Source organism: Gadus morhua, chromosome 8, assembly GCF_902167405.1.
Source record: "Gadus morhua chromosome 8, gadMor3.0, whole genome shotgun sequence".
Taxonomy (NCBI): Eukaryota; Metazoa; Chordata; class Actinopteri; order Gadiformes; family Gadidae; genus Gadus; species Gadus morhua.
In genome coordinates this window covers 8,301,175-8,318,151 of record NC_044055.1, presented here as the reverse complement: position 1 = coordinate 8,318,151, position 16,977 = coordinate 8,301,175, and the positions used below count along the sequence as shown (strand labels likewise).

Sequence of the window (16,977 nt, the reverse complement as noted above, 5' to 3'; positions counted from 1 at the left end):
TATATATATATATATATATATATATATATATATATGGTGAATAGATTAACACTATACATGCAAAGGGGAGACTGTGATCTTTTCGATTGGGTAAGAACCTAGAAATAAGACAGAGATGTAACCTCACAATGGAAACATTGTGAGGTGATATGTGAGTGTAGCCCTACTATTAAAGGTGTTAAAGCAATGCATCAAGATAAGTTATATGAATAGAGGGAGTGGCAGGCGTTGAGAAGTCGCTTCACACTGCCTGAAAAACCGAATAAGAAAAAACCTCTTGAAATCAAGTCGAAGGAAAATGCCGAGAGAGTTAACCTCCAGTCTTTTAGTTTACTCTGCTGCTCTGCTGCCCTCTACTGGATAGATAACAGAACGATCGCGATAATCTAAGATCGCTCACGGATTATCCCACAAAATTGCATGCTGGCATCAAACGTCTAAATAAATGTGTATATGCCTATAAAAGACATCCTGTTTAAAAAAGAAACATCATAGCCATTGAATGAACAGGGACTTCCCGAGACTGAAAATAGACAATTCTATTTATGCTTGAAAATCGATGCAAACAGACCTCCTCCACTTACATAACTTCTCCATCTCCGTTGGCCATCTCCCAAAAAAGTATTGCCTGATGATCTAGCCGAGTATTATTTGGGGAACGGCTATCTCTTGTCGGAAAGCTCTCTGTGTGTGTGTGTGTGTGTGTGTGTGTGTGTGTGTGTGTGTGTGTGTGTGTGTGTGTGTGTGTGTGTGTGTGTGTGTGTGTGTGTGTGTGTGTGTGTGTGTGTGTGTGTGTGTGTGTGTGCGTGCGTACGTGCGTGCGTGCGTGTACGTGTGCACGCATGCATGCATGCATGTGTGTGTGTGTGTGTAGGGGAGGTGGCGGGAGGGATCTGTGTGTATGTGTGTGTGTCTTTGAATTATTAATACAAGATGTTGGGTTGGTTTACAATATCATCTCTCGTACATTTAGCACTGCCCATTATCTGACTGCTCGGGGATCAAACAACACTCACGGAGCAGAGGGGGTTGAAGACATGATGGAGATGTATGTGTTTCTGTCCTAAGGATCATTTTCTATCAAGATGATACTTTATATTATATACAAAAAAGTTTAGAGAGTCAGGGAGTAGGCCTACAAATAGGCAACAGTACAATAGTAAGTCAGAAAACACAGGCCCTTCAAAACCAATTTCTTTACCGTTCAAAACAGTCATGACTCTACAAAGAACATAAGTAAATAAGTAAGTAAGTAATACTTTATTTATATAGCACCTTTCATAAAGGAATTGCAGCTCAAAGTCAACTTCCAACAGCAGTTCTTGCGTCTCGCATTATTACAAAGCTACATTTTTTGGACTGTCAATCGATAAATGTTACAAACAACAAACCAAGGCCATCAGACCACAGTGAAGCCCTTTCCCTTCAAGACCCCCCCCCCCCCCCCACCCAGTATAACGCCTCTCTAGATTTAATGAGGGTACCACAATAGCTCCTATAATTAATTAATTTGCTTGAAGTTCTTCAGTGTTGGCTGAGAAATCGCAGGCGTGTGTGTGTGCGCGTGTGTGTAGGGGGAGGGTGATAATGACAATAGAAGGGTGGGGCCTGTACAAGGGTTTGTGATTGGCTAATGGTAAGTACAATAATATTTATATTATATATTTATATTTAGCTCAATTAAGGCAATGGGGTGAGGATGGTCATATTAAAGATACCAAAGCATGGTCCTCTATAGAAAATGGATACCAGATATGGTAAAGATAGCAAAGGGGGTTGCAAATTATCCTATTTGACTATCAGGCATGAAACGATGTTACATTAACAAAGACACTTCGACAAGTTTGTAGATCAACTGAACATGACGGCTGGCTGCCAAGTGTTTTAGTTCGATAAGCCATGTACACAATTCAAGAGTATCTCCATGTTGCAACAAATGGTTCGTGGTGTCCTGCGGAGCATGGCTCCAGTCTGCTATCCTATTTCCAGGACACCAGTAGAGCTTTGAACGGTTTATGAGATGCATTCGAGTCTCCATGGAGACTCGATATTTCTCCCGAAGACGATTTCTGTTTCAGATTATGTGTGTAAGTGATGACTCATGGCGAATGCATTGTCGGTCACATGCACAATGAAACAATGATATATCCTAAATTGTTAAAATTCGCTTAGAAATTTAGTTGGACCAGAACCAAATAATTCCAAAAGTTGCGTGGGGCGACCTCTGCAAGCTCATACACTGCCGGATAGGGTAGACGGATTGCAATTCGCAAGTAGCCTCGACTGAGGCTCCCCCTATTAATTAATGCTGAGTATGACCCCGTCTCACAGGCTGAATTACGCGTCCGCACGCGTGTGATGGCGACGCAAGCACGCTGCGCACACAAACGCATGCCCACGAATACTTTGGCTTATGCTTAATAAACATGCCGCTTCAATTAATCAACTGGGTGCGAAGTTGCGAGAGGTCATCACGTTTCAAACAAGGATGTATTTCCAACAGCAAATCCAATCTGCCTCTGATTCACTTATTGCGCAAATTATCCCCACGCTCTGTTCTACTAATGAAAGCGACACATTCTGAGGCTGCACACCGGGGGTTAGTTCAGCCAAAGCCTACTATCGAGTTGTCACACCAAGAAGACTTTCGATGTTATTTTTGGTCCTAGTCCTGGAGAGGAGGGCGTAGGCCCCTAACGTCATTACAGGAGAGTTGCAGAGTTGAGTCTGAGTCAAGACTTGGTAGAAGTTGAGATTTCTTGGTCTAGGGCGCACTGACTTCCCCCCTCAAGCCTACTTCGTCGTAAACGATGTCGACATAGCTTTATTTGTGTGATTTATTTATTTGTAGGCTATTTAAGGAATTACCAAACAGAAGATATGGACTGGAAATGGACCATTGTGACTTTTTTTCTCAAGTTTTATTTGACATCTGGGACTCCGTATGACTTGTTTCAGGGGTCAGCCTACACTGGAGTGGAAGACAGGCACAGAAATAGGTAAGATCAGTGATTTTTTTTCTCCAAAAAGGTTTGTAGTCCAGCATTTCCATGACCCAAAAACCTCCGAATCTGTCTCCTTTTCTACAATTAGATTTATGTTGTAATAAAAAGACTTTCAAGTGCTTTTGCATTAAAATGCGTATCTTGCTTTCTGAGCAGCCCAAACAGATGGGGTGTCTACTTTTAGACGGACTTTATCAGTCAGCATGACCAAACCGGTCTCTGTTTATCTTATTCGATAAGAGCCATCGAACAGCGGAACCCGAGCCATAGTGCACGTATACAGGAATTCAGATTCACACACACATCATTCAACTACACACGATATCATGGCCCTGATACGAACGGTGTCTCTAATATAGGTGGTTCATCCGTCAGTGGAGTGAGAAGGGGGGTGTTTTCAGCGAATTCTGTCCAACTAAAAACAAATCCCAGACTTTTTTTTCTACTCTCGCAGGAATTGGTGCGCGTACGTCGTGCACAAGAACGTGAGTTGCGCCGTCCGGGAGGGAGTGGAGAGCTTCGAGGAGCCCGTGGCTGCACCCTGTCCCCCCTATCAGCAGAACTGCGATCAACAAGTGACGTAAGCATCCCTGGACCAAAGATGGAAAGTCAATGAAGTTTTGTTTGATTGATCGTTATGTTTAGTGCCAGCAGGAGGTTTAGCATGCGGGAGCAGAGCCAGATCATCTAAACCTCACACACGTAATTGAAGGGTTTTGTTTTTTTAATAAGGCGATTGATCCTTTGAACAAAGTGGATTTTTTTGGTTGCATTAGATGTTACGTTCATAGCATCGTAATTAGAGGTTTGAGAGCACCCGTTGTTATGATTGCACGGTAACAATATGAATGCTGTTTCAAAATGGATTTCATTTTGACTGAGTGGATGGTTGATTGTTTGGGGATTGAGATAAGTCAACAATGCCAGGAAGTAGTTATTGTAATCAGAGACTGGCTGTGGTTTAATTTAACTTTCACAATACCTGAGAGTAGGGAACATAATGACGTTTTAGGTAAAGCAACAGCAATGTGTGATATGAGCGCTTATAACATCAGGGAAAAGGATTAAAAAACATTTATCTTGAGATGTTTCAGGGTAAGATCTTTGTACTCATTCTAGGATATTGCAACACACATGACTAGAGGCTGTCTTTTTGGATTCTCTGATGTATCTTTTCCATTAGTCAAGCCAGTGCTGGAGACAGTGTCATCTCAGATGAGAATTATGATTGGTTGAAAAAAAATATCTTTCCAGATGTTACCAATGACATGAGTCCTGACTTCTCGGAAATTGAGTCAGCTTCTTTGTATCGGAAGGGAGGGTTGCCGCAATCATAATTCCCTGGAAAAACTATGTTTACTAATTCTAAGCTCATGATCACACATGATTACCCTCATGTTGTCCCGTGTAACACATGTCTGACAAGGTTTCTTGTTTCCTCTGTCTAACTCTTTCAATATGCCCTTTTCTGACAGGTACAGAACTCAATTTCGGCCAATGTACAAGATCGCCTTCAAGATAGTCACACGGTTGGAGTGGAAATGCTGTCCTGGATATCAGGGTCAGGACTGCAGAGATGTGAAACCAACTCTCAACCATCAAACAGTACCACGAGGATCCCAGCCCTTCTACTCTCCAAATCCTGGACATACCACCAGACATGCACAAAGTAAGAAGAAAGACATTGTGAAATGTTGGTTAATTGCGACATACTTTTTGTCTGTCGCAATTTGTTGGACATATCGGAACAAAGATGATGTGGAAAGATATTTGATCACAATATCAAGGAGGAATTTCACATAATATCGGCAGAATATATTTCTGAATTGAAAATCCCAACGTTCCACCCAAGGTTCATCATATGCAAAGTGCATATCGCGTCTTTATGATGAATCTATTTTTTAATTGAATCCCAGACTAATCATCGGGCCTAGACACACAAATTCTCCTTTTGTGACATTAAAAAAGTTCTGCTTTATTACCACTACACTCCATGTGTTGCTTTTCCCCAAAATACCAAAAGTCGAACCCTTCCGGATGTACTCTTGTCGCCCCAGGGCCAGAGCGGAGGGAGACGGGCCACCACGAGGCCAGGCACGGCCCAGGCCCCGACAAGGTGCGCCACCTGGAGGGGGAGGTGAAGCGCCTCTCGCAGGTGGTGGTCGACCTCCAGACGGCGCTGAGCGGCCTGACGGACAACCTGCGCACGGACATCCAGGAGGACACCAACAAGATGCTGGTGACCCTGCTCAACAACCTGCGGCCGCCGGGCAGCGTGGCGCCGGGGGCCGGCCGCGAGGATGAGAACCCGGTGGGGCTGGACGGTCACCAGGCCACCAGGGGAGAGGGCGCCATCGGAGACAGAGGCATCGAGAACATCATCGCCCGGCTGGACGACATGACCCACACCATGCAGAGCAAAGACGACGCCTTGGAGGAGCTCCGCGGGCTGGTGACGAGCCAGGAGAGCCAGATCCAGCTGCTCATGGACGCCGCGCAGTCTCAGGCGCCACCGCCCGGCGTGCTGGAGGGCGGCGTTGGCGGCGGCGGCGACGTGTCGGTGCCCGATCTGGCGATCCTCCAGACCTACGTCGAAGGCAAGATGGGGCAGATGAGGAAGGAGGTGGATCTGAACCTGGAGGAGCAGCTGGGAAGGCAGCAGAGCTCCTGCAACGACAAGATCCAGAGCCTGCAGGCCATCTGCGAGGAGGGCCAGGACCAGACTCTGAGCCGCCTCACCAGGCTGATCGACTCAAAGGACGCCGAGCTGAGGAAGGAGATCCACGCGCTGCGCTTCGACATGGTGGCGGCGGACGGACCCGTGCGCCACCTGCGCCAGACCCTGCCGCCCAAACAGGAGCCGGATGGCACCGACCACAAAGAGCTGTGGAAGGAGATCAGCCGGGTGGCCGAGGCCAACATCATCCTGAACGGGCGCATGGACAACGAGCTGGCCTTCCTGTCCGAATCGCGACCGGAGGAAGAGTACGGCCAAGTCATCGAGGAGTTGGAGGCGCGCCTGAACATAACGCAACGGAACGCAGAGACGCACTGCTTCTACATCGAAGAGAAGCTGAGCCGTGCGATGGAAGACCAAGCCAATGAGCTCCGGCAGCTCCTGGACGAGCGTCTCAACACTATGGAGGACCAGTTCACGGGCATGTTGGTTGAGATGAGCAACAGCTCCGGACTGTTTGGGGACGACGGCGTGGACGCTAACCAGGGGGAGACCAACGGCAACAAGTCCCCCGCCAAAGGCCCGGTTGTGGCCTTCGGACACCGCGGCTCTGACGACGTGGTCGGTGCTGGACGGTCATCTCCCGCAACGGCCAGTCTGGATCCCATTTTGAAAGACTTGGGTCGCTGTAAGAAAGAGTTGGAAATTCTCCACACCGACGTCGGCACAAATTCGGAACAACTCCGGAACCTGGAGGAGATCGTAGAGAGGGTGTCAGCGGGTCACCTGAAGAGTGTCAACACAATGGACGGCTTCCAGAAGGGGTTGGTCAACATCCAGAACAACGTGATCGCCCTGGCCAGCAGTGTCAAAGGCGTGGGCGACTCGATGAGAATACACAACCACGAGCTCCACAGAATCAACTCTACGTGCTGCCACGCAGGGCACAGCGGCCTGGGCACCCCTACAGGGGCAGGTCCCGGGGCAGAAAGAGCCCATTATCAGCAGATGGAAGGGCTCCGGAACAGGCTTGATACACTCAATAACCGCATGTCATTGGAACTGGGTCGTTGCAAAGACAACACCCAAACCGTGGCGCACACCATTTCGACCGTCGACGGTCGTTTGACCAGACTGGAAAAGGTGTGCGAAAGGCAGGCCGTGGCTTCCAGTAACCCCATCCAAATCAGGGATGGCATTGAGAGGAAGATTGCCAGTCTCCAGGGCTCTGTCCAGAGGACCAATGCCACGGTTGGGTCCCACACTGGGGACATCCATTCTCTGCGGAACTCCCTGCAGAGTGTGCAGGTACAGCTCTCTGCATTGGCCAAGCACGTGCTAAAGGACGTGAATGAAAAACAGCCAGGTGAGTCACACACATGCAGATATATACCTTATTAGTCTAAAACTCACATCGATAATATATATTGGTTTGTACTGGATGATCTGTAGTCGCAGGGCCATCGGGTTCGAGGGGCCAGGGGACCCAATTTCATTCAGTAATGAAATACAGACCGCAACACATTCCATGCAGAGTGTTTAGTTGCTGTTTGTCCTTATTTTCTAATGTCATTGGCAAGTCTGATCTGTAATACTTTAAACAAGTCGATTAAGAGATGAGACAATGGCGCCGAGAAAACAATGGCCTTAGGGCCTTCTCTTTTCAACATCCTGTGTCCGGGAATTATTTACACACACACACATCTGCGCAACCAGTGACTCTGCTTGCGTCATGAAATCAACACCGTGTGACAAAGTGTTGCCCCATAGCCAAAATGTGGCAGGGAATGCATTAGTATTCGAGGTCAATGCTCTGATGACTTTGAGGTGCTTAGGTGTGTGTGTTGTGCTTGTTTATCTGGTGTTGGTTGTAGTGGTGTTGATGTTGTGGGGATGGGGGTGGGTGAGGAAGGGGGAGGGGGGGGGGGGGGGGGGGGGGGGGGGGGGGGGGGGTGCTCTCCGACATATGGCTGCGGAGTATCTCCAGCGGTGGTGGAACGCTGTGCATCTCAATGGGCCACTCACACTCAGTCGCCCCCGGCCACGTCATTTAGAATTCAAAGACACTGCAGGGACCTGAGATGGAGTCGCCCCTTGCCTGCCCGGGTCGGATCATTATTCTCCATTAGGGTTTGAAGTGTGACGTTCAAGGGAAGGATTGTCTCCGGCGAAGAGGGGAAGCTTAGAGACGTCTCATGCGGTATGTCTCTTCTCGGCTCTCCTGGCGCCGCTCATTTGACTTGTTGCTGTTTCTCTGCCTCCTGGCCAGCACTGTGCACTAGCCTACGCAGCCATAGGATAGTGTCGGCGTTTGAGTGTTTTTGCACATTATGCAGCCTGATAGGGTGTAGCGCTTTTACGTACATGACAAGGAAATGTGTTGCCACTCAAAACCGAATATTTTATCAACCGCACTCGAGTTAACGTGTAAATGCACACAAACACACGCACATGCCTACGATCACGTTCTCACTCTTTTAAATTGCTCCAAACGCGCACACACCCACATGCAGTCACACCCACAAACACACACTTGCACACACAAGCAGGGACGAATGCACACACACACACACACACACACACACACACACACACACACACACACACACACACACACACACACACACACACACACACACACACACACACACACACGCCTTCCCAGCCAGCCAGGCTTGGGAGCGTGCATGCAGCCGACCCCCTGAGATTCCTGCTGCTCATTAGAGACCCTGACTCACCATTGCTGGAGCCTCTCCGTGACGGAGGGGAGAGAGGGGAGCAACCAGGGCTCCACACCCAGGACCAGATGCTGCTTTTACCGCTGATGTCATGAGCGAAAGGGGCCCCCCATTCCAGCCCTGGGGCCTCCCTTTTCTGTCGAATCACAAGGGGCACACCGTCCAAAAAAGGGGGGGAAAAGACAATAACAAAGAAACAGACTTTGGGTGTGCTAGTCTGGGACCGCAGGGGTGGAGGGATGGGTGGAGAAGTGTTATTTGCTCCATCCATCGTTGGGGTGTTCTGGGTGCATGATGGTGCAAAGTTTGGAAACGTGAGAGGAAAGTGTGGGGCGACTTGTGTTAACTTGGTAGACCAAGTATGGAGGTTGGAGTTTTGCTTGTTTTTGAAAAAGGGGAATATTTGATTTTATTACCTTAAATGGTGATTTGGAGAAAAGCAAACAAGAGCAACCGATAAAGTACAGAAAATAAAGGCCTAGCTAGATTGCGAGTAGTGACCGGGGAGGTTTTCATATCCCTTCCTGAATACATTCGTCATTTGAAAGAAATCCCAGGTTCCAAACCATTTCAGTTTTCCTCCTTATCTATTACCCCCTATTTGCTTTACTAGACTGCCGGAGCTGGTAACAACTAGCACAGAGATGGCTTGCACAATGAAGCCACAAAAAGAGAAGGATGGATCATTTTCATTATTTTAGGAAAGTATCTGAAATGATTTAGGCTAAACTTGGGAAAGACTGTGATCAGCGTCCCAGATGTAGGGGTGTCAGCAAGGGCAAAATCTTTTCCGAAAAATGTCGGAACTTACGCTCCATTACTCGACTTCTGAGACTACGCGGGAACCCCTGAGGTGACTGCGTAACAGATGAAGTGTTGTAATAAAATCACAGGGAACCATATTCTTGCGCAATCGCCAGAGCCCTCGCTCGATTGCGATTGGCGAGCGAGGATTTGCGAAAGCTCTCCGTTGCAAATCGCCAGCCCCAAAAGACTCAAAGGCAGCTGCTGCAATCAGCGCCGAAAGAGGTTCTGCTGCCCAGCCCTGAACATCCTCCCCCCGCCCCCACCACCGCTGGACTGCCAAACGGAAGAGAGAGGTTAATATCAAGGTTCTGTTTCCACACACAATGAAAAGCATCCGTTTTTTTCGGAACGTCTAAAGTGGGATTTTGGGTGTGTGTGGTCCTGTGTAATAACATAATTTATTGACAATGCCGTCTGGTGGCTCCACAAATTTGACCTCCCCCCCCCCCCCATTACCTCACGCCTTCCTTTTTATGGTGGGGGTCCCCACCCTTTCCCCTCCCAACCTTCTCACCCTTTTTTTTCCCCCCACTCTTCCTCTCGCCTCCTCCCTTCCCACCCCTCTGTGCCCGCTGAGATCTTTACTCTCTCCCCCAGAAATGTCAGACGGCCACGCCACTTATTTCCTCCTGCCTCGCCCTGGAAGCATTCACACACAGGGAGCCCTTCAAAACAATAGAGAAGAAGAACAAAACACACACACACACATACAAACAACAGAGAGAAATACCTGCGGTTGATTCAGGGGCAAGGGGAGTGGGGGTGGGATAAGACAAGCTTGTTTGGATTTCATGGATCACTTCCTCTTCCCACCGTTGATCTTGTGGATCTTGAGGCAGGGGCTGAGGTGGTGGCCGGCTCCAGCGAGCAGAAAAAATACCACACGGGCAGCATCAAAAGCAGCCTAGTGAGGTTGGAGTTGGGAGGGATTGGTGGAGAGACCACCTTGCGAGTGTACCGAGAGTTGCTTCAACAGGAGAATGATATTTACTGTACACGACTCTCCGCTTGTTAGCAGAGGTTCGGTTGTTGTTGAATCCCCGGAGGTGAACTGTTTCCACTCGGTCTGACAGCCCTGGGGTTCTGAGAAACTCGGAGTCCATCTGGAAATATTCTGAAGAGAATGGACTTGGACACACACACTCACACTCACACACACACACACACACACACACACACACACACACACACACGCACACACACACACACACACACACACACACACACACACACACACACACACACACACACGTCTGCATGTGCACATACGTCAGACAAACGTCTCTCTCACAGACACACGCACACACAAATGCAGAAGAAATCCCTCAGGTGCATCTCTCACCGACTACAATCCTCCACCCTCCCGTCATTAATATCACTGCGCATAGATTGCGGTCATAAAGATGTGTGTGTGTACGTGTGTTGGTTCAAGCTCCCCTGATGTGTGCCGGGAGAATTAGATGAGTAACATGCATGCCGGAGACGTCTGTGAATGTGTGTTCATGTATTATCGTACGCAACACACACACATACACCCCCACCCACCCACACACCCATACACACACACACACACACACACACACACACACACACACACACACACACACACACACACACCCACACACACACACACACACACACACACACACACACACACACACACACACACACACACACACACATTCACACGGACACGCACTGCCCCAGTCTTCGTCTGGTGATCAGTCCATTGCCGCGACAACGGCTAGGCCATAGTGCGGGCATGCTAATGGGGGCGGGCATGCTAATACAGGCACACAGGGTGCTGGTTAAAGGTAAGGTAATTTGATGTATAAAACTTTTAATACATTACACCAAATGAAAGCGCCGTAGCCCCTATGCGTACCCCCTATTATACCCCTGGTATCTGTGGGTCGGTGGGTGTGAGTGTGAGGGTGCGGAAATATGCTTTCGCTTTCGTGGTGTGTTTGCATGTGTGTTTTGCGTGTGTTTGTGTGTGTGTGTGTTTGTGTTAGTTTGAATATGTGCTTTGTGTGCCTGTGTTTGCATTTGTGTGTCCGTGTATTTGTGTGTGTGTGTGTGTGTGTGTGTGTGTTTTGCGGTTGTACCCGTAGTGATTCGGAGCCCTAGCGCTCATGGGAAATATGCACTCTGTCAGCCAGCAGCCCTGAAGGAGTCGAGGAGAGGAAATGAGGGAGAGATTTGTGATTATCCGAGTACAACGGGATTACATGCTTTAATTCGCCCTCTCCTATCTTTTTATTGCGAGTGGGCTTTGGAGAGTGGTCTGTGGTCTCGTATGACAGGGGCCGGAGGAACGCAATCGTCTGACGCAGGCTGGCGACACGCTGGTGGATAAATAGAGAGGTTTATAGTGAGTCAAGGATGTTAACTTGTGACCGTCACTGACATCCGATGTTTCAAATCACATGCAGCTGTTGACCTGACATGTGTGTCTCTGTGTGTGTGTGTGTGTGTGTGTGTGTGTGTGTGTGTGTGTGTGTGTGTGTGTGTGTGTGTGTGTGTGTGTGTGTGTGTGTGTGTGTGTGTGTGTGTGTGTGTGTCTTTTTGTGTTCGGGACAGTAATGTTATTTGTTACCTACACCACAAGAACCAAATCTCAATGTCTCTACTCGAGTGCAGAGAGATTGTGTGTGTGTGTGTGTGTGTGTGTGTGTGTGTGTGTGTGTGTGTGTGTGTGTGTGTGTGTGTGCGTGTAGCTCTACTTTACACCAACATCGTATTTGCACACAATCCTCATTTCCCAGCTTTCGCACGCATTACGAAACGTAAACGTCTCTTTTCCCGACAAGTTATAATGTCAACAGTGAAAACCAAACGCAACAACACAAAATCGTTGAATCACAGTGTAATTTGGCTCAATAGCAGCAAGCCATTAGGACAGCCACGAGGGACGGTGGAGATATTGGTGTTGTGGGGAAACAAGAGCGATTTATGAGGACTCGTACATATTGTGCAGTTGCTGTGTTTGGCGTGGGCCAACATTATACGTGTTATATGCTGCAAAATATTTGGTGGGATGTCTAATAGAAAGGGGAGGGGGGGGGGGGGTGGGGGGGGTATCAGGGCATACTGCCAAATGTTGACCTCAAACTGAACATCCCCTTCAGCCCGGCTCCCAGGAGGGTAGAGGGCGGCATGCGTTGTGTACTGTCTCACACAGACGGGCTGTTGATCCCACCACACGTTGAACTTAGTAGAAACTATGATTCCTCTTCATCCGACTCATCACCCCTCTCTGCCCCCCCCCCTCCCACCCTCAAGGAACGACCCTGAACGCCGAGACCCCTGGTTCTCCTGCTCCACCCAAGCGCGTCCCCCACATCCACATTCCCTTCATCATCCCCAACCCCCGGCAGTCGCCCCCCAGCGTGGCTCTGCCCAACACGCACCACCAGGCCAGGACCCCGCTCGGACCCCAACTCAGGCCCTCAAGCAACGCCAAGCCCTCAAGCCCCCAGCAGCCCCCCAAAAGACCGGTGTTGGAGACCGGGGAGGCCGGACCCCCGGGCTTCCCGCGCAGGATGACCGTGAGGAGGGGTGTGGAGGACGAGGCCCCCGTGCCCTTGCAGGGCTTCGCCGGAGCTCCAGGTCTGTGTGTATTTGGTTGAATCAAAACCTAGGTTTAAAGAGGGACTTCATGCTGTTTGCTGCCACCTACAGGTGGCAAATAAATGTCCACATTTAGAAAGAGGTCAGATAACAGAACTATGAAGAAAAAAAGAAAGGAGAAAGTTGTTCCAATATATTCCCTTTTCTTTACTTTTCATTAGATAAAAAAAGTCATTCAAAGCGGTAATCTCGAAGACATCCGTGTCGTTCCCTTTGGCGACACCGATCACGCAAGTGATAATTTAAGTGTGTTTTTCGGTCCTCACTTCCACGGCTTCCTAGAGATCCAGACAGTGTGACGTCAAGTCAGTTGGCAGTTGGAAACGCTAAAAGAAACCTTTAAAAACGGTATCTCGCTTCACGCTCTGTAACTCCGTCCAACCTCTCTGGCGGAACCACCACTGCTGGGTGATGGAAACGTGGCACTAACCACATGTCCATAAGCTCAGTCCCCATCCTGTTGCCTTGTGTAGTCACTAGTCAGTGACGTTTATTTACATAAAAATCTTTTGAGACTATTACTTTAATTAAAAAAACGTGTTCTTCCCATGAAAAGGAAGCAGCACTTGACAGCATCCTTTGGTTGATGGATAACATTGCTCAGAAAGCCGTGATCGCAATCATAGTAATTAGTATTTAGTCATAGCAGTGTAGTGCATCAAATCGTGCAATTCAAAACGGAGCACCAAAAAACACCATGACTTGTTTTGATGCAACTCTTTCTCACCTCGTCTCAGTCTCTAGCCGACACCCGACCACACGACACGGCTCGCCCACGTTAACCATGATTATGCATCCTAGATTGTGGTCTAACTTTTTAGTTTGTAAACCCTGTGTTGAGAACCACCCCCTGGTGTTTAGTCGTTTGAGTTGTTTTTCCCTGAAATGAAACAGCATGGCCTTTTGCTTTCTGACGTACAACACTCCTTCTCAGCATGCGCGTCTGCGGTGGCTTGAATATTTCCTTATCATGGTGACGGTATTATAACCAAAAAGGAGCAAACAAAAAAAGTTCAGACAAGAAAAACTCACAAAACTTGGCAGCTGCTCAGTACTGAGAACCGAGAGAGTTAACATAACTGCAGCAACAGCGGCCATCAGAGCAAAGCCATCTCTGATGGTGATAGGCAAGCGAAGCGTCCCGATTGGTTAGACTGCGTTAGAGCAGTGTGTTTAAATGTCTTTTCTCACCTCTCGTCTGAAAAGCTTCAGCTACTGCTGTGCTCTCTTAGCGATGTTCCAGTCCGGGCAACTGTGCAAAACTATTTTTACGTGTGTGAAGTCTACTAATATTTTACTGCCAAAGCCAGTTTCATCATAATCACTAATCGTCAAGTAGTTTTCTGCTTCATTTATTCAATTGTTTTTTTGCTGGTGTTTTGCAGGCCATCTTCCAGTGATGCCTGTGTCGCTCAAGTCTCACCTCAGTCCAGGTAAGAACGTTATTATAAATAAAAGTATGAAATAAGTGGTGCTTGTTCATTTATTCTTACTCACTGCCAGATGAGAGTTCCTAGAAGACGTCTCATTTTAGGAAGAGGAAATATTCTAGCTATATCACTTTGTTTTATATGCGACTGAGCACATAACATATTTATGCAGCTTAAGATGCATACACTTAAAATACAATGAACCGAGCTGATCCTGTGTCCCATTTCATTCACAGCTCTGGCAATAGTCAACACCTCAAACAAATCATATGCAGCTTCATGGCACCTGCCAGCAAAATTTAATCAATGAAATGTGGATTTGAAATGCAAATATCTCACCAGCCATCCCTGTGAGCGAGACTGGTTTAAAAATAAACATGCAACCCCTTTGTTGTCACCTTGCCTAGAGTGCTGCTATCATTTTAGCGTGCAAAGTATAATATGTGAGTCCACACAGTTTCATTTTTGTCTTACCTTTCTTCAGTTCCTGTTGCAGCAGAGATCCCCTGGAACAGAGCTCCGACAGTCCAGTCCGCAGGTGAAACCCCCTCCTCCTCGTCCCTGCTCTGGATGTAGACCATGTCAGCCATTGGAGACTAATTAACATTGAAACGCAATGTATTTAATTGGCTTCTTTCTTAAGATTATGCATTTGGCATGATGCCCTGCGACTCTTTTTCTTATGCCCTCCAGTTGAAAATCTGTATACCACAGGATCTGGAGCCAAATTCACATAAAAAAGAAAGATACTACCAAACTGCAACCATTTATTTTTGTCATTCAACGCTGTGTTGTGTAAGAACTTCAAACATATGGTTGGTAATGTATACGTCCTTCTAAAAAACTTTCTTTCCCCATTAGCGGGAAACCAAAAACTACACTCTAAAAGACAAGCTGTTACTTTGCCTCCACCTGTGACGGGAATTTTAATCGTTTATCGATTTAATCATTCATTGAAAACTGTGGCGTTGTTCCTGACAACCTAAACGCCTACTAGCATTTCAATGACTGACGTGTCTTACCTTACTTCCATTCGATTCCTCCTGCACCATGCAGTACTGGCAGACCCCAGCTCTACGGTGGAGCCAGTCTCCTTCTCCGTGGGCCTCACTCAGCAGTACTCCCTCTATGGAAGCACTGGCCCCATCCGCTTCAACAAAGTGCTGGTCAATGACGGTGGACACTACAGCACCAGCACAGGTAAAACAGCACTGTTGAGCTGCAAGGGGGGGGGGGGGGTAAACATTTGTCAGTGGCCTGTCTGCATGTGCACTGCTACCTCTGCACTTCTTCGTGACACATCCATGAGTTCAGTACAAGCTCAACTAATAAAAGGAAATTCATGCAGTACAATTGCCGTTTTGACACTGTATCTGACCCTTTTTAATCCGTGCGCATGGAGTCCAGATTTGAACCAGGATCAATCCAAAGCAAATCCATTATGTGTCATGCTTTGTTTTTCCTTTTAAATCCACCCGGACACCATACAACTCACCTCTCCTCCCTCCCATCATCCACCACCCGTCCTCTTAGGAATGTTCACCGCACCGATGGACGGGCGCTATCTGGTGTCGGGCGTGCTGACGGCCGGGGCAGGGGAACCCCTGGTGGCGACGCTGTCCGTTAACAACCGCAGCGTCCAGAAGCTGCAGAGTGCTGTTCCCCCGCTACTGGGGAGGAGGGAGGTTAGCGGTTGCGGCAGCTGCGGAGGCCCCGTGTCGTTCAGCCTCGTCCTGTCTCTGAAGAAGGGCCACCGTGTGGGCTTGATGCAGACCGCCGGCAAGCTGGCCTCTTCCGACGACCTGGTGGCACGCTCCACGTATAGCGGCGTCTTCCTCTACACGCCGCAGAGCAGGAGCTAACAGGGCGGCGTGGGGGAGGTAAAGACGACGGTGCCATAAAACACAAAGGGACTGTTTTTTGTTTTGTTTTCCAGCCCAGGCAGACTGTGGGATGTAGAAGAGACGTATTGAATGCCTTATCGACTGGTTTGCTGTCGGCCTACCCACTCTGAGCGAAGCCAAGTAGCCTACCTGACATGGAAGTTCACATTGTGGTTCTAGGTTGGGATAAGGGTGCACACATATGTTTTCAAGTTGTTTTTCCCAAAGAATCTTTTATGATATCAAAAACGAGAAGCTTTTTTGTAGCTAATATATTTCTGTATTATTCAACATTTTTGTACCTACTTTGTAACTTCAAAATGAATTATGTATAAACGTTTGTAAATGAAAGCTGATTATGTTTTATACAAATGCACCTAAGTCACTTATTCAGCCAGTTAATACTTAAATCTAAAACAAGGCGATATAACATCATATCACCCTTATCAACTTATCTTCCTTTTGTAATCTATTCTCAAACATGATTAATGATCAATAAAAGTTACGTCGCACTGAATGAATTAAACAACCGAGCAGTCAAACTGGTCCATATTTAGAGAACACTATCAGAGGCTGTATTGAAGGTGGAAAATCTTCAATACGGTCACCCATTTCTTGCCCTGAAAAGGCAGAAGCCGTTTAAGGTGACATAAAAACTAGTGTGTGATCAGCCATTACAAACCGTTTTGAAAATCTGCCTCTTCTGACATCAAACTGGGCGTGTCCACCTAGATATATGATGGATAAATGAGCAACGTTTGCTACAGTCCACTGGGTAGGCTGGTAGACTGATCTATCCAGCAC

At 47.8% G+C, this 16,977-nt stretch overlaps 1 protein-coding gene across 1 annotated transcript; it reads left to right on the top strand.

Moving 5' to 3' along the window:
- Positions 1 to 2,558: 2,558 nt before the first annotated feature.
- emilin2a (elastin microfibril interfacer 2a) lies at positions 2,559 to 16,702 on the top strand. Its single transcript, XM_030364759.1, has 9 exons — positions 2,559 to 2,999; positions 3,460 to 3,585; positions 4,481 to 4,674; positions 5,063 to 7,048; positions 12,513 to 12,839; positions 14,246 to 14,293; positions 14,775 to 14,828; positions 15,347 to 15,490; positions 15,824 to 16,702. The coding sequence occupies exons 1-9, from the start codon at positions 2,881 to 2,883 to the stop codon at positions 16,150 to 16,152; spliced, it is 3,327 nt and encodes a 1,108-aa protein (XP_030220619.1). The 5' UTR covers positions 2,559 to 2,880; the 3' UTR covers positions 16,153 to 16,702.
- Positions 16,703 to 16,977: the final 275 nt, after the last annotated feature.